The sequence below is a fragment of the Helobdella robusta genome, assembly GCF_000326865.2.
Source record: "Helobdella robusta unplaced genomic scaffold HELROscaffold_3, whole genome shotgun sequence".
Taxonomy (NCBI): Eukaryota; Metazoa; Annelida; class Clitellata; order Rhynchobdellida; family Glossiphoniidae; genus Helobdella; species Helobdella robusta.
In genome coordinates, this window is record NW_008704501.1 from 3,707,870 (window position 1) to 3,734,789 (window position 26,920).

General features: G+C 33.3%; 2 protein-coding genes across 2 annotated transcripts; one reads left to right on the forward strand and one right to left on the reverse strand.

The window, feature by feature from the left end:
- Nucleotides 1-1,740: 1,740 nt before the first annotated feature.
- Nucleotides 1,741-7,631, reverse strand: HELRODRAFT_161372 (hypothetical protein; the record flags this gene model as incomplete). Its single annotated transcript, XM_009021296.1, has 4 exons — nucleotides 1,741-1,874; nucleotides 4,427-5,666; nucleotides 5,789-6,530; nucleotides 7,561-7,631. 4 exons carry the CDS (start codon nucleotides 7,629-7,631, stop codon nucleotides 1,741-1,743), a joined length of 2,187 nt encoding a protein of 728 aa, XP_009019544.1.
- Nucleotides 7,632-17,179: 9,548 nt separating this feature from the next.
- On the forward strand, nucleotides 17,180-20,033 carry HELRODRAFT_161373 (hypothetical protein; the record flags this gene model as incomplete). The annotated part of the gene is made up of 2 exons (XM_009021297.1): nucleotides 17,180-17,225; nucleotides 17,791-20,033. 2 exons carry the CDS (start codon nucleotides 17,180-17,182, stop codon nucleotides 20,031-20,033), a joined length of 2,289 nt encoding a protein of 762 aa, XP_009019545.1.
- Nucleotides 20,034-26,920: the final 6,887 nt, after the last annotated feature.

The following is a 26,920-nucleotide window of genomic DNA, read 5'->3' on the forward strand; positions in this document are numbered from 1 at the left end:
CTTTTGCTTAAAACGTGATTTTGTGCTCTAAATTTATAAAAACAATATTTGAACTATTTATTTTTCATAACAAAAAGTAATAATACATAGTATAATTTATAAGTAAAATTAATCAACGTTAATTATTGATTAATTAATTAATTAATTAATTAACATTGATTATCGAATTGTTAATAAAATGATAGTTTACAAGTTATATCATGTGGCTATTTTCTTGTGGGGACAAAACGAACTCGTCGTTTACAACTGGCCAGTTGTAACAAAAAGTAAAACACTAATGCAAAATGAAAATTTCAGTTTACTATATTCAACCATTATCATAAAAACTGTTTGATCCCACCGTGAATTAAACTCTCGCAGATAATTCTTCAAAAAATGCTGGCATTAATTTAAGCTTTGAAATATTTCACCAAGTACATTTTCTCTGGTCAGATAATTCTTTTAAATTTTATAAATTTTGTTCGTTATAGAGAAATTATTTTCGTTCCATTGAAACAGTTTTGTGTGTAAAATTCTAAGGGGACCTAAAAATGATTCATTGCATGTTGTGTAGAAGTTCGTTAAAAGGAGGTTCGACTGTACTTATTAAAAAAACATTTAATCTTTTTTACAGAAAAGATTATAAAACGAGTGTAAATGTTTTTAACTCATCAAATTTAAATGGAGTATCGATTATGGCTGACAAACTTCAGACAGCTAAGATTTTTAGAGCCGTCATCTTTTATGACTGGAAAGAATTTTAAACTGGCATGCTAGATTTATCGATACTTGAAAACAATACTTGTGGAAATTATTTTTAGAATTCTTTTCAAATTTTTAAGTTATAAATTACTAAAATGTAATAAAAATAAATGTTTACGAAAATTGTGTTCAAATTTTAACGGTTTCCAGTTGAAATGATGGTTCGTATATATCTGCGTGTAAAACTCGTTCATATTTAAAGATTAAGAAGTTATAAATTAATTTTAATAAACTTAATTATGTTTTATTTTTTATAGTATAAAAATTGAATGCATAAAACATTTAAGGTGTTTTTAATTGTTTTGCAAAAATACCCATGTTAAATGCAAAAATACCCATGTTAAAAACACGTGTGGTTTTGAAAATTGTTGAAAACAAAATTTAGAAAATCTGTTGATAACTGTTGATTTATGGATTGTCATTATATTCGCACGATAGATTGCCACTTTTTTGGGAGAATAAATCAAATAAATTTGCATTGCATGATCACATATGATGTCAGTTTGAAATACAAATATAACGTTAAATTTCAAATTTATTATTTGATGTTAATTAGCAGCCATTTTAATGAAATCGTTGATGTTTGAATGTTTACTGGAAAAAAAAGAAAAAATAAGAGAGGAACTAAGAAAGAGAGAAAGCAAGAAAGAGAGAGATAGAGAGAGAGAGAAATGAGAGAGAAATTGTGGATAACGTATAATTGACAAATATATTGCGTCGCAGTTTTCTGCCACTTTTGACATGGCGGTTCGCTTCTGTCCTTGCTCAGGTGAGGTGCTTGTTGTAAATGCGGATATGCATGCGTTTGTTTGTGTGTGTGCGTATGTGTATGTGTGTGTGTGTGTGTATGTGTATGTGTGTGTGTGTGTGTGTGTGTGTGTGTGTGTGTGTGTGTGTGTGTGTGTGTGTGTGTGTGTGTGCGGTTTTAATGCGTATGTCAACTTACCATGATAGTGTCAGGCTATGCTCTCACTGGGCGTCAAATGACCGGATGATATTTTAGATGCATCTCAATATGTCATACGCATGGACTCTAGAGTTTTTTTTTGATAAAATACGATTATTTACTTGAAAATACATATGAAATGACGCAATCGGTTTATAAAACCCTAGACCCCACTGAAAATCTTTGGCTAGTACAATTATATACATATATATATATATATATAAATTGTATATGTACGTACGTATGTATGTATGTATGTATGTATTATTATTATTATTATTATTATTGAAACATTTATGAAGCGCTAATTAAAGGAATCTCAAAAGCGCTATCTAACAAAAACTGAACTTAACAACATAATTGAAATAACAAACGAGAAATCATAATACATCGCACAGAAATAAGATTAAAATTTGGTCATAAACAGAAAAGTAATCGATTCAATAAAACGAAAATACGAAATAATATTTAGAACATGTCGACTAAACAGAAAGAATCGACCAATAATGCATCACAATAAAAATAAATGAGTTTTCAGTTTCTTCTTGAAGTCACGCAGGTTTAGGTCCGGATTTCTGAGAGCAGCAGGCAGGTTGTTCCAAACAGTTGGTCCAGAAACAGCAATGTTACGAGAGCCTATACGGAGACTCGTTGTTGGGATCAACAGCAGGTTTGAAACATCGTATCTCAAGTGTGTTCCAGATGCTTTTGAAGATCTCTTTTTGAACCTGTCAGACAAATAAGATGGAGCTAGACCGTTGATAGACCTGTAGACAAGTGTTGAAATTTTGAACAACACTCTTTTTTCGACGGTTAGCCAATGAAGTTCCTTCAGTATTGGAGACACATGATCGTATTTTAGAGCTCCAACAACAACTTTTGCGGCTCGATTTTGTATTGATTGAAGTACAGCCATGGATCGATCAGGTAAGTCATAAAACAAACTATTGCAATAGTCGACGCGTGAGTGCACAAATGGATGAACCAACGTCTGCAACGTGGATGTATCTAGGGATCGTCAAATTTGATTGATTTTCCTGATTTGAAACATGCATTCGGCTGAGAGCTTCTTAATGTGTTGTTTCATTGACAAACCTGAATCAATCGTGAAGCCCAGATTAGCTGCTGTCTGACAAAATGCGATGACCTCATCATTAACAGTTATTGAATTTATATCTATTCTTGAAAGTTGCTGCCATGTTCCAATTGGTAAAAAAACAGTCTTGTTTTGGTTTAGTTTTAAACCATTGTTTTGCATCCACTTATTGACCCCAGACAAACATTTAACCAGTTTGTCCAATTCTGATTTAAAAGAATCTGGCCTGCTCGTAACAATAATTTGCAAGTCGTCCGCAAAAGCATGACCTGAAAAACCAAATGATTCTATTATTTTTAGTACTTCAGATGTATAGATCAGGAACAGAATAGGACCTAGAACCGAACCTTGTGGCACACCAGAGAGCATAACATTAACCTCAGACAATTTACCACCGAATGATACCTGTTGTGATCTACCTACCAGATACGACTCAAACCACCTCAGAACAGCACCAGAGATTCCAAAACTGCAACGTAGTCTTGTTAAAAGTACTTTGTGATTTACGCAATCAAATGCGGATGACATATCAAGAAAGACTAGCATTGCCACATTTTGTTCATCAATTGCCCCGTACACTTCTGAGAAAACTTGCAAAAGAGCAGTTTCTGTCGAATGGTACTGACGGAATCCAGATTGATATTTCGGCAATAAATTGTTATTGTTCAAGCAACTGAGTGTTTGCCTGGCAACCACACGTTCGATAATTTTGGATAGGAAAGACAGATTAGAAATTGGTCTGTAGTTCCCAACATCATTTTCGTCTAGATTATGTTTCTTCAGCAGCGGAGTTATGATAACATGCTTGCAGCCAGAAGGAAACTGTCCCACATTTAAACTGCTGTTTATCAGGCTTGCCAAAAATGGTGCGAATAGTTTTATAAACTTCTTTAATACGTGGGTAGGTATTACATCTTGTTGACACGACTTTGTAGGTGAATTTTGAACTAACTGTATTACCTCCTCTTCAGAAACCATAGAAAACGTTGAGAACAAACTATTACTGACACCTGATTGGAATTCTGCCAGGCTCGGTTGAGCATCATTGTTGACACTATCTCTCAGCTTGCTTAACTTTTCATTGAAATAGCACATAAATCGATCGGGTGTTAGTTCATCCATATCCGAGCAGGATTTATCGTTACGACCCCTACAGAGAATGCTGTTCACAACCCGCCAAAGATTTTTTGGTTTCATCTTATTTTCATCAACAACTTTTGTCCAATACTGACGACGTTTTTTAGAGAAAAGTTCCGATTTATTCTTCAACGCAGTCTTCCATTCATCTTGATGAATCAACTGTGAACTTTTTCTGTATCTTCTTTCCATTTTTCTGCACAAACGTTTGGCCAACCTGCAATCATTATCAAACCACGGAGCCATACGAACGTTATTGGCGGTCACTGCACGAATAGGGACAACTTTATCAGCAATAGATTTTAACTTGTTGTTAAATAAATGCAATTCCTTGTCTACCTCATTGCCTTGACATGATTTGGAGAGTGGAGATTCAAGCACAAGTTTGATGAAGTCATCAACATTCATCTGATTCCACATTTTAGAAACTTTTTTAATTCCAACCAAATATCCTCGAGTCATCGACAGTTCAGCCCAAATAAAACTATGATCAGAATAAATTCCACTTGGATGGACTAAACAATCATGAACTGGAAAATCCTCGGAGGTTACTATCAAGTCTAGTGTACCACCACGTAAATGTGTTGGTGCTTTTACACGATTGATGAGTTGAAAATTATCGAAGATTTCATTTAAATTAGCAGCATGAGGATCATTCGTCTTTTCAACGTGCACATTGAAGTCCCCGGTTAAAACAATTCGAGAACTGAGTACTGTAATGTTTTCCAGAATAGAAATCAGTTCTCTAAAAAATAATCCAGACAGCTGTGCAGAACCCGGTCTGTAAATAGCGAGCAAAATAAACTCCTGACTATTAACTGTGAACCTGACCACCAAAACTTCAAATGTGGTAACTGTAGGTAAGGCTATTTTTTTACATTTCAAACATAGACGAAAAAATATTATCAATCCACCATGAAGAGGGTCGTGTTCTCTTACACAATCTACAAAGCGGTAACCGGGAGGAGCAGATAACGCAATGGAGGGATTTTCTGATGAACCATGCCATGATTCAGTAACAACAAAAATATCCAGTACAACATCATTTATGATCAAATCATAAATGATGTTGTACTTTGAGCCAATCGATCTTATATTTAGTAAACCCAATTTTATTTTAACCACACAAAAGTTATTATTAGTCCGATCATTTTTGATTCCACCAATATTTCTACCAACAGCACCACCTTTCATTACATTGTTATTACCTACTTTTTTAAAATCATTAAAACCACCACTTTCATTACAATCATTACCGGCACCATTTGTTATTACGCAATCACTACCATCATCTTTACCACAACCATTTTTTCCAATAACGTTCAGATCGCTTCCAGTACCACAGACCATCGAATAACCACCACCATCAAGACCATGACCATCATTACAACAACCAAAATTAACATTACCATTTAAGTCATTGCCAGTGCCTTTCATCATTAAACATTTATTACCGTCGAGAGATGAATCCAAATAATCGTTACCAATAACCCCAAGCGTCAGACTGAGAACACCAAAATCTTCACCACCAACAACATTACTATTCTTATTCAAATTAAAACTAACATCTTTTATGTTAAAACTGCCACCACCATCTTTACCACTAACTCTATCACTTGCACTAATATGACCATAATTTTTAAAATCATTAACATTACAATTTGATATCGAATATTTTCTAATATCATCACCACGGCCATCATCATACCCACAAGCATTACCAACAAAACTACTACTACCAATACTCTTTGTCGTCAGAAAGTCACCATGAACGCCATCATCACCACCAACATCATTAGTATTCGTCAGTTGAACACCTATGTCTGCCTCTGAGTTACCGGAAATTTCACCACCCTCCATTTGCCAACCTGACCTCTTACACGGTATAAAAATCCCTTGTCAGAAGCTTTCAATGCCCTTGCCTCCTCTATCTTTGACCTTAGTTCCTTTCTCTGCTCTGGAGAGAGATCGTGACTGAGTCCGATGCGACCCAGGCTGACGTCAAGCGATTTTAATTTAGAGACGTTTTTAATTATCATGTTTTTTATGTCAACACTGTCCATTTTCAAAAGCAGCGGTCGAGTATGATCGTCTGATTTTTTTCCGAGTCTAGTTAGATGAACTAGGTTAGCATCAACAACATTATTAGACAGGTGTTTCAGAATTTTCATGACGTCCACCCGATCACTGCCACTCTCAGGCAAATGAAACATAATTAGATTATTTTCTCTTTCTTTGATTTGTTTAGCATCATTTATTGTCGCCTGGACTGTTTTTACTTCAGCCTTTATATCGTCAGTGTGTCCTTTAATCCCGCGACTGACGATATCTGCAAATGATACTTTCATATCATTCTTCAAGGTGTTCAATTCACCACGAAAAACATCGGAGCTCTCAAGTTTATTTAACTTTTCTTTGTTACTTTCTATTACTGCGTTGATATTCTCGAGCTCTGAATTTATATTTGCATTCAAATCGTTCAATGGGCTGAGTTTGTTGAAAACATCTTTTCTGAGAGAATCTACAGAGCTGGTCAACTTTTTAATGTTAGGTCCTAGACCTAACATGAGGAAGTAGTGTGAGGAAGTAGTGATGTACCGAGTGATGTACCTAGTGATTTACCGAGTGATGTAACTAGTGATGTACCAAGTGATGTACCGAGTGATGTAGTGATGTTAGGTCCTAGATGTATGTATGTATATATATATATATATATATATATATATATATATATATATATATATATTATATTTTTATGTATATATATATTTTTTTCTTTTCATCATTAGTTTAAACTGATTTTTAATTATTTAGAAAAAAAGTAAAAAAAAGTAAACTTCTGAACGTGCAACTTGAGATGTCGAAACTGACATAACTGGTGGCACATATTTCACATAATACATCAACGCTCATTCTAAACTATGGTGACGTTTGTGAAGTGTGAGGAAGTAGTGATGTACCGAGTGATGTACCTAGTGATGTACCGAGTGATGTAACTAGTGATGTACCAAGTGATGTACCGAGTGATGTAGAGAATGATGTACTTTCGATCGATCTATTTTTCACTTCCAATTATTCAACCACTGCTTGATTTTTTAACAAATGTAGATAAACTAACTTACGCTTTGAAAATGTTTTTCATAGCTTTTGAAAGCTCATAAGGCGAATAAAAATCCTCTTTGCGTTAATTTCTAACGACACGCCATCCATCAAACGTTTCCTTGAATTTCAATTGAGTACGGTGCCAGGTTGCCAGATTCTTTTGATAAATATTTTTTTTTTTAATTTTTAATTTTTAAAAATTATTTTACATAAATAAAACTTTTGACGATACTTTCCAACAATTTTACAAGTGATTAGTTTTTAAATACGCTTTATACTGATGGATGTGTAACTTCAACATTTATGATGCCTGTCTGGGTTACTTTTTAATTTATCTCACTCACTCACTCACTCACTCACTCACTCACTCACTCACTCACTCACTCACTCACTCACTCACTCACTCACTCACTCACTCACTCCCTCAAGTGAATCTTTGCAACCTCACTAAATAGTCTACGTTTTTGTTTTGTTTTCGCTCTATACTTCATTTGCGTCTGTTACTAAATTGTTGCTATTTTGTGATGTCTCAAATTACTTTGTTGCAATTTTTATCATCTGAAGCTGATTCAATGTGAGAAACGCGAGAAATGTGAGGGAACGTGTCATGATGTTGATATTGAATCTCAGTTATTACTCCCAAAGCGTGCAACATAGTTCGACAAATATTATCGATACTTCACGGTAATTTATCGCCTGCTTTATTTAATAAACTTTTATATTAAAAACTTTTCGCTGGGCTATAAATTTGAAAATCCGATGTTTTCTCAATTTATATTAACAGGTGTTTCTTGCTGGATGATGCACTGGCTAACAAATGATCTTTCGTAATATTTCATTTTTAGATGGATATTAATCAAAAATTTTCATTCCGCTGAATGCACGGTAGGGAGTTTCAATAAACTTGCTCAACGATCACTCAAATCATTTAATGAATTAATCAAAATAGCAACGAACTTGCCATTTTTTGAAACTGTTTTTAAACAATTTTCAACGTTAGTAAATTTCAATAATCTAGCAATTAAATTAACAAGTAGAAATAAAAATATATGTGACAATTTTTTTCCAAAAAAATACTACTGATTAAATCTGATTAAAATCTATTTGTTTCGTAACTTTCAATTTAACAAGGTAAATAAAAACAACAATAATTATTATGTTGAACCTCATTGCATCAAAATGTTTTGATGTTTTGATGCTAGGAATGAGAAAATGCGACGTGCCAAAACTTTGTTTCCATTTCGTCTGATCATTCATCAGAAGAAAAAAAAATGATTAGGTCAGGCTCATGTTAAAACTCATTTCGAGAAATCTTTCAAAAGGTTCAGGGAAAGACCATCGCCATTATTTTAAACAAATGTCATCACTTGTCATCGTTACGGCACCATTACACGCTCCTGTCGTGACATCATCATCCTCACATCGCGTACCATAATCATCTAACCATCCTTATCACATCACGTCTTAGCATATCATCATATTCAACTCACTTTATCATCCTATCATCACATTATCTCATCATCAAGTCATGATGAACTTCATTGTAAATTGTAAAATAACTTTTATAATTTTTTGTTCAATTTTGGGTGGCCCAACAAGTCATTTCTTCGGGTCTCCTAGCTTTGCTGAATAAACATATCATTGAATTGAATTGGATTGATCACATCATCCTCATCATCAGATGGCCATCTTATCATCATTGCATGCTAATATCATTGCATCATCATCAACGTTTCAGTATTAAATCGACGCCATTTTGGAATTATTAGCTTTCAATGTTATCTCAAATATTCATGGTTATCTTTCAGAAGCTTCGTATCTTCGATCGATACAACTACTACAAGCCCCGTGTTGTTATATCAGTACAAGTGTCGTTTATCGTACTTTCTTCACAGTCACCATCATAGTCCATCATCATCATCTTGTTATGTTACCATACTAACACATCATTATTAACCGTAACGCCATCAGGCCTTCATTATATCCAAATCATCTTACCTATTCATCATCACACTGTCTTGTTATCAGTTCATCATATTATAACATCAACTATCAATATGTCACCATTTCATCATCTTTTTACTTTTGTTTGTTATCATCTTTAATTAGACTATTCATTCGAAAATCCGAAAATCGGTGAAAGATATTTTTTCAAATGATAAAATGTAGTTACACATAAATCCTCGTTTGGTTAATTAATTTCTACTGCCCATATAAATTTAAATTGTTTGGTCTCTATTTTGTTGATTAGGTTTGTTTGATCTGTAAGTTAGACTAGACAGACCTGCGTGTATAAAACAAAAAATAACGCCTGGAGTTTCATTGGACGGCTGAATTTACGAGCAAGTTTTTGACGCGAAAGCAAGATTTATTACTAATTTTCTTACTGCTAAGCATTTATTTCTTAGTAATTAATTAATGTATATTTATTTTTATGTCTTCTTAATATGTTGACGATGTGTTTTGGTAGCCTATTGTGAGAATTATTTTTTTTTTTTGTTTTTTATCAGTGCAATTTTTCGGTCACTTGTTCTTCAAAATGATCAAATGACGACAACCCAATTTTTTTGCGAAGTTCAAAATTTTATATTTATTTTTAAGTGGTTGAGTTTAAATTTTTTGTTTAATCTTATTTTAGAATTTCATTTGGTTGTAATTAGTATAATTTGCAAATAAATGAAAACAATAATCTAGTAATTATTTTAAATGAAACTGCTGTAAACATTTTCAACCGGATTTGAAAAATTTTTAAAATTCTATAATATTTAAAAATTGCTACACATCTTAGAAATGTAATAAAAATTTAAAAAGTTATAAAACTCAACCTCCCCAGAAGAAACTCGTCAGTTAATCTCATCAGCCAGCCAGCCAGGCAAGTATCCATGCGCGTTATATAATTTACCAACAATTGCGAATGGAATGACAGGCAAGTGCGGTAATGCATCATTCACACTTGGCTGCCAGAACCTTTGTGTCACTTTCATTTTATCTTGTAAAGTTTTCAATTTGCGAACTAACCAGATAACATTTTTCCCACGATTACTTATCTTAATTAAATTGAAATCCTATGGGAATGGTTTGTCCCTGCGCTCATTTTCATACTTTGGCAATGCTACTTTTTGGCAATGCTACTTTTTTCCTTCTGAGTATGTTCGATCAATCACAATCATTGTTTTTGGCATAAAAATTTTTATATTTATTTGTTACATTTTTCTCTCTCAAACTTTGCTTGGTACTTATGTAAAAGTTTTAAAAATGAATTATTTTAAAAGTAAACTGAAATGTCGAGTGCATGTTTGAGCAATCAATTTGCAGTTGGTCTGAAGGTATGAAAAATTCAGATGCACGCACATACGGCTGGCAAGTCTTTTAAAACGGTTATAAAAATAGTTGTACATGTGCGTATCAGATATGTATTGTTATTGCACCATCGTAACGCTGTAAGGTTTTGATTTTTCTTGATTTGCAGGGTTTAAAAAATGGTTTTTCTTTATTATTTATCGATTTTTAAAAATTTTAATAGTTAAAGTTTTAAGCTATTAATCGAAGTTAAAAATTTCAGACATATATTGGGTGTTTAAACTGTTTAACCACATTCTTGACTTTATTGTCAAGTGGTTGGTTTTGTCTTTTGAATCTTCAAGATTAAAGTTAAGCGGAAATTTTCAGGTTTTGAAATTAGGTTGACGTAGGCAACTTTTACACGCGCGCTGTGCTTTCCACATGATGCCACTGGAAGATTTTGTGGATTTGATTAAAAGAAATTGTTATCAGGTACAAAAGGGTGTTAATATTTTGCAACAGACCTATCGTTATATTAAGTTCATTGAAGAAGTTCTCTGGAATTTTCGATAAATTGGACTTGAAGTTGGCAGGATTTCAAACAATGGAACGTCGGAGCAAATTCTCATTTGTTGGTCAAAGTTTTCATATAAGTCATTAAATAAGAAAAGAAATAAATTAAATAAACTTTAGCATTTAATTTTAAATTTATAATGTTAATGAAACAATTGAAAACAACATTTATACAAGCAAACAAAAGGGAAATTCGGCTGAACGAGGAGATGAATGAATGTAAAAAAATCGGTCAGCCGGTTGATTGATGGATAGCTTAATTGGTTGGCTGGCCATTAGCCAGCCAGATAGGAAGTATTTGTCCAATCATTCAGTTGAGTAATTGCAACATTCATGTCTTATAACTTTATTTTAAAAATAACTTTTAAGAAAAAAGTTAAAAATAAATTGTATCTGCACCTAAAAAACCTGTAAAAATAATTTTTATTTGTTAACATTAAGTTTATAAGGCTGCGCATAATGTATTTATACTTCTGTGAAATTGGAACCAGCGCATCACTTAATTATAATTTTTGTTCGAATTATGCTAACACTTCCCAATGCAGTTCATTTCAGATGCACTTAACAGTTCTACGTGATCTCGCATCGTTTGCGCTTTCCCCCTCACACACGTTTCTTCAAATGTTTGCACAAATATTCCCTATCTGGATTTGTCTGGTGGATGTATGTGTAGGTGAATGTGTGGGTGTCTGTGTGGGTATGCGTGTTTATGTGTGTGTGAGTATGCGTGTGTGTGTGTGTGTGTGTGTGTGTGTGTTTACGGCGTAAACAAACAAACACTTACCTGACAGCACTTGACTTCAGCCGGCCGACGAACATATCATATTTTCTTACATGAAAGCACTTTGTAGAAGAACTTCTTAATTGCGTTTAACGGAGATATATTAGTGCGTGTGCGTAAAAAAGAGAGAAGAGAGAAAGAGAGAAAAATTTTGTGTGAGTGAAAGAGAAAAAGAAAGAGTGTGAGTGTGTTTGTGTGTGTTTATGTGCGTGTGTGTGTGTGTGTGTGTGTGTGTGTGTGTGTGGTGGTGTATGTGGTGTGTATGTGTGTCTGGCGTTGTGCGTGTGTGTTTGTTTATGCGTACTGCAATTGTCTGGGCGTGTAAACAATGAAATTATCATGCATAATTAACGTAGTAGGCAGCCATAATTATTTATCACCACAATCCTTTCAATGGAGGCCTCTCACAGGCATTCGTATCTTGGCGTCGTCATCGTAATTGTCATCATCATAAACGTTTCACTATCACCATACTTATATTATTATCATCATAATAATTTAATTATATTATATTATTATCATTATTATTATTATTATTATTATTATTATTATTATTATCACCATAAATGCATTGCTACCACTGTGGATTTATTAGTAGTTTACGTATCTATCCATATCTATCCATCCACCCATTCATCCATCTATTAATTTATCTAATTATTGATTCATCTTTCCATCCATTCATCCAACTACCCATCCATCGTCCGTCTCTCCATCTAACCACTTATTTGTGACTTTTGACCTTTGACCTGTCCATCAATAAACCATCCACGCGCTCACAATGTCCATTCATTCGTTCGTTCGTTCGTTCGTTCGTTCGTTCATTCTTTGAAAGGCTCATTAATCTTTCCATCCGTATCTCCAGCCCATTTATGAAGTTTTCTTGTTCAAGAAGTTGCAGTAGATAATTTATCTCAAATGCGACCATGTTGTCTTTTTTTTCTTCTCTTTGATCCGACAGTTCACTTTATTTTAAGCTTTTTTACCAATACACATCATCACATTACTCTTCCAATCATAAAAATGACTAAAGTTGACATTACATCATGGAATAATTGTAACTTAGTAAGGTTATTCAACCGTTGAGCAAACTGATAAAAAATTTTTTGAAGTTGCGTGGCAACTTTAATGGCCGAAGAACGTTTTCGGAGAAAGCCGTCATTTTCCTCACCATGCAACGTTTCGTGTTGAGATTTCAAAATCTTCCAGCATCCATTTTTTTGCAATTATATTTTGGAAATGCAAAGAAGGCGGGTGTTTCATTTTGTATTTGCACCATAAATTGTTCACAATACTGCCTTGCATAATATTTGGCTGGCCTGGTCGGCATATTTATCATCATCACCTTTCTCCTCCAACTAACCAGCCGGCATAATTTAATAACTCTAAGCACTCTTTATTTTCGAATGTGTTTGGGAGTAGTTTGTTGATAACCGCGCAAGCATACGGACAGAATTGATGGGATTGTTACATTAAACAGTTTTTTCACCGCGATATTTCATCAAATATAAAGTGTGCTTTTCACTTCAAAGATAGGACAATAGGAGAAAAATCAAATTGCTGTTATTAGCCATAGAAGTTATTTCTCAACTTTAGGTGAACGTTTAAATATTTAGAAAAGTCAAATGTTTTTAATGAAGTTAAAACGTCTTCACTTTTACTATCCCAGCCATATTTAATCTTTCGTGACGTAGTGGTGTGACGCTAGCTAACACACAACACACAAGGAGATCATTTTGATAAAAGTGTTTTTTCAACAGAACCAGTTCATGCCCCAACAATTTACGTTCTGAATTAAAATTTTATTTTAGATTAAGACTCAATAACTACAAAAAAACTTCAAAAGCATTTTTGGTGACATGAAAATAAAAATAAACTTACTCTAACTTAACTTCATTTTTTTCTAATTTTTTTTACTTCAAACACAATTTGAAAATTTTGTTTTTATTACTTTTTTTCTCATTAGTTTCGCATAGGTTGTAACCATCACACTTACACGTATGCCATCTATTCAAATAAATTACTTCAATCCAATTTCAACACCTTTTATTAATTACTAAGATAAGCTTGGAAATGAATTCATAGAAAGACATGAAAACAACCGGACTCCAGTTTAGGTATATTCCTCATGAGATCTGTGCATAAGTGCAAATGTGTTTAATTCATGTCTTGGAATGGTGTAGGTGTCTTGGAATGAAGATTGGGCTCTTTTGACTAATAATTAAGAATTATAATTTTTCCAGTGCAAATTCTATTCCATTACTTACAAGATGGTTAATTAGTTATTTAACCAGTAACTTTTGTTTTTTACTATTTAACAAAAGTTTTCACGGTATAAAAACGTGTTTTTATATTTCAATTTTAAGAAAATATCTTTCTTTCGAAAAACCCACTGCTTGAATTATTAATGAATCAACTCATTTCAACTTAATTTACTAAACAACCACCCAAAAAATATTTTCCATCATTTTGTTTTAACTTTACTAAAATTCAAACGCAGTGATAAGAAACTTGAAGAAATGAATTGAATAAACAGGCGTATGAGTGTTAGCGTGTGGGAGAGGTTTGAACGTTTTTGCGAAATACCACTAGTGTGGTTAAACGATGGTCATACGATATAGCTCTTACATCTGGTTTTTGTCAGTGCGTAGAATTTAATAACAACAAAAATGCCAATTTATTGTTGTTGTTGTTATTGTTGATGCTTTATAAAAAAAATACTGAAAAAGTTGGTTAACGTATAATCATTAAGATGATTGTTATATTGGGGACATATTTTTTTTATAAAAAAATACCCATCCAATTTGGAATGGCCGTGTTTAAATGATATCGCGTATTTGTTTTTTTGTTTCTGTTCTAGATGACAGTGTTTGATTCGCATACGATGCCGACATGTTATATTTTCTAATTCCCTTGAGTTATGCTGAATGCTGGTTTTTAACGATAAACTGAAATTAAAATGAAATTATCATTGAAGCACTAATCTGAATCTTCTAATCAGTGTCGACTGTTTTAGGCTTGAATTGGTTTGAAATCTTCTAATCAACAAACTTTTTGTATAAATCTTATTAAAATAATTTTGGCTTCCAAATAATTAGCATATAGGTTCCATGATATCTGTTATAATGACTGAAATGAATTTAATTTAAATAGTTTTAATGTTGGCAAAAAATTAAGCTGCTTTGTATTCTACATTTTCTTCAACACCGAAACAGAGCGCTTAAAATAATAAAATATTGCCTCAACTGGTCTGCTGTTTTTTTAGATCCATTGTTATTAACGCTTCAAACTTTAATTAAATGTTTTCAAATTAATTTTGACTTGGCGCAATGAAATAAATAAAACTAACTTCAAATCGTGAAAAAAAAATTCACCTTGTACTAAAAACAAACAGCAATTTATTTATTACCCAGATGCAACTAAGCTGAACATTTTTTACACTAAATCTTCTTCATTGACAAAAAAATTTGGAAAGTGTTATGTAACAACTCAACGAATTCATTGAATAATTGTTCAATTCTAAACTGAATTTGCGTCCTTTTCGAATCAAACTCTCTCTGTCTCTCTCTCTCTCTCTCTTTCTCTCTGTTTTTGCACGAATTAATAAAAATTAAAATTAAACAAAAACCAGCACACGTCAGCAGTGATGCCTGCACCTGCCTTTGTTGAACTAACACATGAGAGTAAAAAATGTGAAATTCACTTTAAAATTCACTTTTCGAAACATGAAAGCGCTGTTATAAAATCTAAGCTAATTTGCAATAAAAGGAAATAAATTTAAAACACGACAAGTGAATGATAGTTAAACATAAAATATCTTTTGACGTAAGAATAGATTTATTTGTTCTGAATAAAAAAATAAATCCTTCCGCGTTATGATAACTCACTGCGTACAATGTAGGTACAAACTCACAATACAAATAAAAATTTGAAGAAAAAATGTTTAAAGTTATACGTAGAAAAAAAGAGAACCACGCAAATTTGTGGAGACATCATCTAGATCAAATTAAACATCTGACTAAAAATATAGAAGAGATTTATTTTTGATTTGACATAATAGACATAATTTGACATAAATAATAAAAATTCAGTCATGTTTCTTATAAAAAATTATACTAATTAAAAAACATTAACAAAACCATTTAAATACAAATAATTTTTTAAATAAAAATAAGTATAATTAATAAACGAACTGTCAAAACTTATAAAAAAAAGCAAATGAACCAGAAGCACTTAAACCAAGTCAAAGTAATTTAAATTGCAAAGCTGGCTGCATTGATTGAAAAATTACAAAAAAAGTGATAAATAATATGAAACACAAACTGGGAAGAGTGGTAAGTGAAATATAAAAAATAAATAAAAGAAACCGCTCAGCTGTCATCGGCGAGCCAACTGTTTCCCAAACTCATCAGAAGTGATTGAGATTCTCGTTGGATGGAATGCATTGTAGTGCTGATATACGAAATACCAAGCAATGTTTTTATAGTTATAATAATGTTGTTAAATGAAGAAACAAATGTAAAGATACAAACAAAAATGCAGTGAAGCAAATCATTGAAAACTACACAAACATGTACTCCCAAAATTTTTGAAAAATATAATGATTTTTGATATCTGATCTACATATACAGGCGTTCACATATACGTTCACCAATTCATCATGCAAACACACGCTCACATACAGACACAGACAAACACAGACAGACTCATTCGCGCATAGAGAACTGCACAAAACGTCATTAGTAGGCAGACGACACACACAGAGGGGATGGAAGCTTATTCATTCTTTGGTGGCATAAATAAGCTCATATCTCTTTAAAATATTTGATGCTTGACGGATCAAGCGAATATTTTGTGTATTTTTTGCGATCGTTTGGCAATTATTTTTTTACCAGTTTTTAAATTTTCTGTTTTTTCTACCAGACTTATTTCTAAATTATTATACAGATCAATACAATATTCCTACTTGATTTTTTACACTGTCTGATCGTTTCAAATTAATCTAAGAATTGACCAGCTTGAACAAATTTGCGCTCCTCGATCAAAAACCAACTAAAAGACGTATAAATAAATAGATGGTTAAATAGATAGATTGATAGATGGATAAAGTGGTAGATATATAGTTAGTTCAGTCGGGAGAAGTGCTATGTTTCGCACTGTTCTTACGCGTTGGCCGGTTCGATAACTGTTTGCCCTAAACGCCAGGATACTTACATCGTGTGGTCTAGGTCTAGATATTGATAGTACAGCATTTGCGGCGTAAAAGTTTGATCATGAGTATAAAATGACATGTTGGCAGCTTTTGATAGAGCTGCATAATAAAAACTAAAATGAACATGAATAGAAAAATAGACAATTAGTTGGATGGATGGATGGATGGATGGATGAGTGGATTGGTGGATATGTTGAAGGATAAATAGATGGATGAATGAATGAACGGATGAATGAATGAATGAATGAATAGATGGATGAATGGGTGAGTGAAAGGATGGATAGATGGATAAGTAGGTGTCCGTCGAAGATGCAAACTGACCAGGTTTTCACGGGTGTCGCTTCAAAAAGTGGAAGTTTATGTGTGGAATGCGTGAGGACGTCGTTATTATTCGCATCATATAATTCTTTTTTTAACTCCTAAATTTCATAGTTCTTCTTCTCATTACTATTTATGATTATTATTATTGTTGTTATCTTTCATATTATAGTTGTTATTTTTATCATTATATAATATTATAATTAATGTTATTGTGAATGCAATGATTCCCATCTTCTTCATTATCGTCATACTCGCATCCATCCCTCCTCCGATAATTAAGCTGGCTTCATTCTGATTTCACAGTACACACCCACAGCTTTCTTTAATAGATTCGTGAAAATAATTCACCGAATACTTCTTGTCAGTTTTGCTTTTGAAGGATTCGCCTGTTGTAGCGAGCTGCATAGCATGATTGTTTCAATAAGAAATTTGACCTGTAATGTCACGTTTTTCATAATTAAAATTTAATCAACATTTTAAACAAACACACATACATACACACACACCACACACAGGCACACACACCACACACAAGCACACACACAAACGCGCGCACACACACACAAACACACGCATTTTAAATCTCTTTATACTTGCAGGAATAGCTGGCAATGCGTTGGTCTTGTATGTCTTCTCCTGCAGGTCGGACCGACTCGTTTCCTCGCTCTTCATCGTGGTGTTGGCAGTGGTCGACCTGACCACCTGCCTGCTGGTCATCCCAGTGACCGCATACCTCGAGTACGTCAGCCTCAACATCTCCAATGATTTCCTTTGCAAGTTCTATTATTTTTTCCTCTGCACGACAATCCTCTACTCGACGTTCGTCATGGTGGCCATTGCAGTCGATCGATATTTCTGCCTCTGCCATCCATGGCGCCAGGCCGTCACGAAACTTCGAGCGAAGATTTTGTTAGCCGTCTTAGCTATATTCAGTTCGGTGCATGGCTGTGCGATTGCCTGCATGAACGGAGTTTATCACGACGATCCAGACCTCGAAAACTTTCAAAATCATTTGAAAGTTACTAACTGTTCGGATTCAGCAACAAGAGAACAACTCCTGAACGAAACATTATTTCAGCGCCCAGATTTTGCCACGCTGGCTTGCATTCCAAAAATTCGTGAGGGCACAAACCAGCTGATACTGGTGATAAGTAGCGAACTATGTGGCGATAGTTTCAATCTTATCGGACCGACGGTTCAGTTTGTTTATAAGCGCATCATGTTCGCTATTTTCGGATTGAGTGTTCTTGCAGTGTTCATCCTGTACATCGCAATCTACAGATCAGTAACTGCCAGGCGGGTAAGGAGAATGCGGAACAGAAGACTGGGAACTCAACCGACACTGATCGTAGCATTTCCAAAACAGAGCATATCTGTTGTGCCAGGAGACGAGTCCAACACACAAAGCGACAAATTTGGAGTAGGAAAGGTCACAAATGTTTCCTCTTCGTCGGTCACTACCAGTAGGAACGGCCCCTTCAAATCTAACTTGATTTACAAATTGAGGAACCGTAAACATCACGAACCCTTGACCAAAAAACGTCGCTACAACAGCGAGACGATCTACGAAAAGTTATTGGACGCCAATAGAAATTACTGTCCCTGTCCTAGCAGAAATCTTGCGGACAACAACGTAAGCGAGCTGAAAGAGAAAGCATCTGCCGACGACGGTGCCAACAGCCACGCGACCATCTTAACATTGAACTGCATAAGCGCGACGAACAAAACAAGCAATCTGACAGCTAAAAATAGACCGAAAAACAAGATTGATGACGAAATTGAAATTGATGACAATTACAAGTCGGTCGGTGACAAGAAACAATTAAACGCAGAACCTGCAAATAGGAATGCCGCTGATGGCCGTTGCAACGATGGGGACAACAACATAAGAAAGAGTAGAACGTTTGACGGCGTGCCTTACGAAAAATCAACAAACAACAACATTACACACTACAACAAAAACAACAACAATGTTAATTTCAACAGCAACAACAACAACAATGTTATTTTCAACAACAACAACGACAACAATACTGTGAATTTCAACAACAACAACAACAACAATGTTAATATCAACAACAACAACAACGACAACAATACTGTGAATTTCAACAACAACAACAACAACAATGTTAATTTCGACAACAAAATAAACAATGACGTCAACCCCAACAGCACTACAAACGACAAAGTTATTTCCAGCAATACGAGTAATTCATTGACAGACGTAACGACCTGCAAACATGTTGATGTTATCAGTAGCAGTGACGAGAACATTGCAATAACAAGCATCAGACCGAGAAACTATCACAAAAAAGAAAAAACACTAAACCACGAAGTTTGCCAAACGACGAGCCCGAACCAACTAAAATCGTTAACGACCGTGACAACGAAACCAATTACAATCGTCGTCTCAAACCACGCCTGCAACAATGAAAACGTCTGCAACAACGACAGCAACAATACAACATCAACTGCAGTTGCCAACACTAACAAAATCATCCTGAACAACAACATCTGCAACAGACCTAGTCTAGCAACAACAACTGCAGCAGCAGCAACCACACAAGCAACAAAACCAACATCGTTAGAGATTCATGTTAGTGAAAACATGAAGATCGCATTCATGCTCTTCATCGTCACTGTCGTATTTGTCCTCTCCTTCCTTCCCGCCATATTAATTCTTCTACAAATTTTGCCATTTCAACCGTTTCTCTTCTACGTCTACTTCATCAACAACCTGTCCAACCCTGTCATCTACTCCTTTCTCAACGTCAACTTCAGAAACAAACTGAAACAGCTTCTCTGCTTCAAGAAGAAACAGAACATCGCTAAAAAGTAAATGTTAAACATCAAGCTAAACTGGCTAAAATTTTGAAATGTGTTACATATCGTTAAGAAGTAAATGTTAAACATCAAGCTGAGCTGCTTAAAATATTGAATGCTCCGTTTTCAAGAAGGCAAAATAATGCTAAAATGAGAATGTTAAACATGAAACTAAACTGATTGTTATTCTAAAATGTTAAAGTAGCAAGATCAACAATCTAGTGCTGATGCTAACAATCTAGGTGTTTCTAGGTGTTGTGTAAAGTGAACAGACACAATTGTTTAAAATCACCTTTTAACAATTATTTAAAATAAAGACCGTATTGACAGCTTCGAACTGCGTGGTGGCCTAGTAGTTGAGGTCGCCTGGTGTTGTTTCGCAGTAACCGGGTTCGAAAATGATAAAAAGATCCACCACGCATGTCGTATGCTTTGTGTGTAATGCATCGTTTAGCATGTACTCATATAAAATGTTTGTGTGTTGCTGAATTCTCTGGACCTAAAAAGTGGGTGATAATAATTGTAATAATAACTATTATTATTATTATTTTAAATAACATTTTTAAACTCATGTAGATTTTTTTAATTTTTTACAGATAGATTAAAATCATATCTTTGTCAGCTATCTCCACATGAGCAATTGAGAATTTCATAGTAATATGTGTGTAATTTTTTATAAAATGCGACCATTTCAACTGTTCGTTGTTCTCGATATTTGATATCATCCTGGTGGTTTTACATGTTTAGTTTTGTATAGGTTTGTTTGTATTGAGCATTTTACCGTTATTTATAAGTTACATATATTATGCTCATGTGTGTGTGTGTGTGTGTGTGTGTGTATGTGTGTGTTTGCTTGTGTGTGTGTGTGTTTGCTTGTGTATGCGTGTGTGTCTGTGTGTGTCTGTGTGTATGTGGTGTGTGTGTTTGGGGAGTTGATGTGTGTGCTTAATTAAAAATACTTCCTTTTATAAATTAAAGTTTACCCATTGTGCTTAAAACTCCACAACATTTCAATTTAATATTTCAATAAAAGTCGTGAGCTCGCTTCAAAGATTTTCTTTCTTCTTCTTCTTTTTATGATTATCACTCAGTTTATTTTTAATTTTATTTATTGTTATTATTATTGTTATTGTTGTTATTAGGCTCATTTTTATCATTATTATTGACATTCACAGTGACTTTATTGTTATGCACATTCGGTTATGGTTGGTCATTATTGCGTCAGCGTCTGAATATCTTCACCATCACCAACGCATTCACTACTCCCACAGCCACCACTACCACTACTACTACCACAGCCACTACTACCACTACTACTACCACAGCCACTACTACTACTACAACCACCACCCAGAAAATTGAAATTATTTAAACAATCAATTGAAGTGATGAAATAAAGAGCGAGATGGGATTAATGGATAATATGCAGAATTTGATGGAATGATTTTTGAAAGGCAGAAATTTTTCGCATATCATCAGGGCTTCAATCCAGAAAGATTGATTGTGTATTTGAAAAAATGCACGATATAAAATAATGCAAACACAAAATGATGCTGATGCCGAATTAATTGTTTTGCTTGTTTGTTTGTTTGTTCGTTCGTTCGATCGTTCGTTCATTTGTTTGTTTATTTGTGCTACGAAATGTCAACGGCCTCAGATACATGATACATGATACATTTGATACATGCATCTACCTTTCATTTTGTAGGAGTTAGTTGTCCACTGAGCTGAGTAACGCACTTTGGGAGATGGAGGCTTCTAATGACAACAACAACAAAAAGCTCCAACGTTATCACAACATGGGCGAGGCCTGCAATGCCTCCATTTGAATGCCTTCATTGTTCATTGAATATAAAACCGGCTGCTGGCTGGCTTGATGGGTAGATATGTGGGTAAAGGAGAGTAAAGGGGTTGGCTATTATGGGAGGGCTTTGAGAGTAACTAGATGGCTGGGTGGGTAGATGGATAGATGAGTGGATTGTTGTATTTATTCGTTTTTATATATCTTCACTGGTCATTTTTTGTTCATATTGTTTATTAATAATAGTATAAAAAATAATTTTATTTGTATTATTATTATCACTATTTATTCATATCTTCGATATTAATTTGTTTATATAGAGGAAAATGTTGATGGCCCGTTGATAATGATGATTAACAGACGGAGGTGGAATGATGGCATGCCACGAAGATGTATGTAATAATGGATGACGCCGGAACTTTTCATCTGCTTGTTCCTTCGCTAATGCATGACGTACTTCAGTTTTCTTTGGAAGTTATTTGACTGCTGTTCTTGAACGATGGAGACAATTCATATCCATCTCAAGCAAAGTTAATTACACCAAGCGACACAAACACACACACAAACACAAACAAAAAAACAAACAAACACACACACACATATATATAATTTTTAATTGTGAATGTATAAAATTGTACAAAACACTTGCTATATGAAATATGCATATAAAGGCACTAGTGTTATACTTACTTACTCCAAATCATCGTCATCATCATATACATAATCATCATCGTGTTATCGTCCTCACCAACAACATTGTCGTCATTGTCGTCATCACCCTCATCATCGTCATCACCAAAAACATTATTATCATAATCATCATCATCCTCATCATCGTCTTCACCAACAACATCGTCGTGATCATCTTCATCATCGTCATCATCCTCCCACTCATTGCCAACACCATTCGCGCAGACATTGTGTTCATTGTTCGTATCATCATTTTAAATTTTAACTTGAATCTCATTTTTGATTTAAAAATATTTTCCTGTGCAAAATTTGCTACAATTCCGGTTATAATGCTTTCCGTTATTTGTCCGCGCACTCTTTGGAATGAGTGTGACGATGTGAGAATTCTCTTTCAGACACTTGCAATGATGATATTCTTAAAAAACTTTGTTACTACAAAGTTGTAGTTTGTTTCTTTGTAGTGTAGATGACATGTTTCCATGACGTCATTAAGTTCTTCGCGTTTGTTATGATAATGTTACGTGTTGTCATGTTATCAGTGCTATTGAATCATTATCTACATATGTTCGAGGGTTCCTTTTGTGTCTTGAATCAACATTTACTCGTGGAGTAATTTGTATCACTGTATGATATATAATGATAGTGTTTGTATCATGTTGATATTTGATATAATATGATGATGTTTTAGTTGAATGTATGCGAGTAGAGGAGTTTATGTGAGCTAAAGTCGTTTCGTTGTAATTTAATTTTAATAACATTAATCTGGACTGAAAAATATATAATTATTATTGGATTTGTTACTTTTTAATACAAAGACCGTTGTTGTTGTTTTATAGAAAAATGTTCCTACAATCGTCAATTGTTTCAAGAACACCGTAATGTTAGTCAAGTTTCATTTGTCGGTATGTTCAGTTTGAAAATTCGGATTTTTTCTCCTAAATCTTCATCACTTTCGTCATGAATTGAATCATCTACGTCACCATCATTATCATCATCATCATCATCACCGCTATCATCACCTACGCATTTTTAAACCTTTCGTTTTTATTTGTCATTGCAACTTTCATATTTTGTGCTACCATCATCATAATAATGATCGTCGTCATCATCATCATCATCGTCATCATCAGCATCATCGTCATCACCATCATCATAATCATCATCGTCGTCGTCATCATCATTATTAACATCATCATCGTACACTCATTCACTCATTTTCATCATTTAAACATCATCATCATCTTTGCTATCACCTCACAGTCATCATCATTATTATCCTTCATATTTACCGGGATAATATTAACAACAGAAATAATTATTTTATTATTATTATTATTAACATCATAATTTTATTATATTAGTTATTTCCAGTGACACTGTTTTGCGAGTTCCACATGTATTTTTTGTCATTAGTTGTGATGTACTAGCAGTTGAACTCATATCATCGTTGGCAATTTTACTATATGTATATACCGGTATATATATATATATATATATATATATATATATATACATATATATATATATATATATATATACATATTATGCAGTCATGCATATATATAATTTCATTATTACAAAATATTTAATAAATAATTAAAATAAAAATTGTGTGAGACGGATGTTGTTGTTGATGTTGCCGTTGTTGTTGCTGTCATTGTTTCTTATCATTTACGATGGTAATAAAACATAATTTCAATTTTTGGTCCGGTCTGGTATTTTTCTTATTTTCACGATATTAATGGAAAAATTTTTTAAAAATGCCACCAGATGATATTTTTATCAACGTCTATATGGTATTTTAGGTTAAAATCATGTTTTTTGGGATAAAAGTTTGGTATTGCATATTAGATAGCAGAGAGTGAGGAAGCGGAGTCGTAGTGGGATATTATTCATCCCACTCAGACATCCTGGTTTTTACCAGCTATTTCCACTGTCTCTTGGAATTGAAATTGCTTCCTAGCAGCCTGTCTCCATACTCTCACTTTACTAAAATCCATTTGTCAAAAAAAAACAATACAATAATTAACTAACTAGTTTTAGAACAACCTGAAAATGACAACAAATATATATATATATATATATATATATATATATATATATATATATACGAATATTTATATGGCGCTAATTAAAAAGTTTTTCAAAAGCGCTTACAACTAAAATAACATACAAAATAGTCAGATAAATCAAACATTAAATAAACATTAGATCAGTAAAAAAAATGAACATCAATGATTGAAACTACTGCGAAAATAAATATGTTTTCAACATCTTCTTAAATTTCGCAATACCCAGAGCAGGGTCTCGTAGGTCTTTGGTCTGTGTGTGTGTGTGTGTGTGTGCGTGTGTGCGCGTGTGTATTTTAATATTATATAAATATAATATAAACTATAGTTATATATTATATAATTATGTATGATATATCTACATTTATGAATAACTTGTAAAAATTGGCTTTTCAGTCAGGATGTGTCGTGTTTTTCATCAGGTGCCATTATACAGAACTCAGCTGTATCAGTAGCAGGCACCATCGTAATAGTGACATACGCGTCATCATGCATTACGTACCATTATGCTCAATAAGCGCTAGTCGTTCCAGTTGGAAATGTTTACTTAATGTGACCGTGCACCTGCAGTCAGTTATGGAGATGGAAAGATGTGCCGCGTGTGACTGTGCACATCAACCAGGCACTCAAATATTCCTTTTTTGTCGATGAAATAATTTTTTAGATGAAATTTTATTTGTAGAAATATTCTAAAACTTGATCGTTGACAAATGTGACAACAATTAAAAACATTAAAAAGTCAAAAAAATTTAGACGTTGATCGAAAAATCATTTTTTTTAACAGAACAATTAATCATTCATTCATACTTATTTATAAACTTATGAAAGTTTGAACAAGTTAAATTATTATTCGCTGATCAGAGAACTTTTCATTCGAGGAAGTTTTAATACTGCTTATTATATTTTAACAGATTAATTTAGAACATTTCAATAGAATGACTGAAAATATGATAGTGAAAGCAAAAGAAAATAAAAAACTTGTATAAACACCAATGAACGTTCATATCATATTCAAGAAAAAATTTTCATGAAATACGAGCGATGGTTTTTGAGTATTTGAATGGTCTGTCTGTCTGTCTGGCACCGGACCATCTGATCAAAAAATGCAAACATTTTTGGAAAACATTTAAATAATTTCCGGACATTCGTACATTTCTGTCATCTTTATATATAGATCCAAGTTTTATAGAAAAATATAATAACTCAAAGTGAAAAGGTTTTGTATCTTTTCATTAAGAATTTTTGCATTTTGAAAATGTAATTTATTTTTCAAACAAAAAAATTTAATTTATTTTAAAATTTTTTCTAGAAATATTTCTGTCGTTTTTCAATTTTATAAAAGTTAAAATTTTATAAGAGTTAAAAGTTTTGAGGAGTTCAAAATAGTCTTAAATCTAGTCTTTTTAATCTAGTCTTTCTATCTGTTTTAAATTTAGTCTTTTTTAAAATTTTCCAATCATCTGTGGGCGGGTCTAAAATATGAAAGCAAGTTATGGTGGAAATAAATTCTTTTAAAATAAACTATTTTGAGAAATGAAAGTAAAAAGACAATTAGATGGTTTCCTCCAAATTCAAATGTCAAATTCCAATCGTTTGCTTTTCTCTTCTTTTAAAAATTTGTTTCAGTTCACTGAGTTGGCAAATTAATTGAACAAACATGAAAATACAACGTGAAAATATATATTTCCTTAAAAGTAAATACGGAAAAACAGCTCATTAAACGGCAGCAGCGAAAATAATGTCAGCTGGAAATTCAATCAGACAGGATTTGTAAAAAAAAAGAGAAAAATCTGTAGATTTGTCGGAACATTTAGCGGAAGTGGTGGAATTATATTTGTTCTTTTCCACTAACCGCCTACAAAAGGGGCTCTCTTACGTGTAGATGCACTTTTCAATGCTGCTTTCCCAGTTCCGTAGAGTGCACTAATCTTGCGCTTTCCTGTCTGCTACATACTCTCTCAATCCAACAAATACTATATATATATATATATATATATATGTGTGTGTACACAATCACACACACACATACATACACATTTAGAAGATTTGTGGGTGCTTTTGTATTATTTTGCCGTGACAATATATTAATAATAAAATTAATACACGAAAGTATTAATCTTCGTTAATTTTATTTATTAATTTTCTTCAGCTCTTAAAAAAATAAATTTGCATCTATTAAAAAGGTATGGTATAGTAGCAATTATAGAAAATATTTTTGACCGTTAAAACGTTAACCGCAAACAGTAAAAGTGATTAAATAGAGAGAGAGGAACTCTAACGAGATGTTTATAATCAGGAAAATGAAAGCTGGTTCGTTGGATCTTTTTTACTGCAAACAGTAAA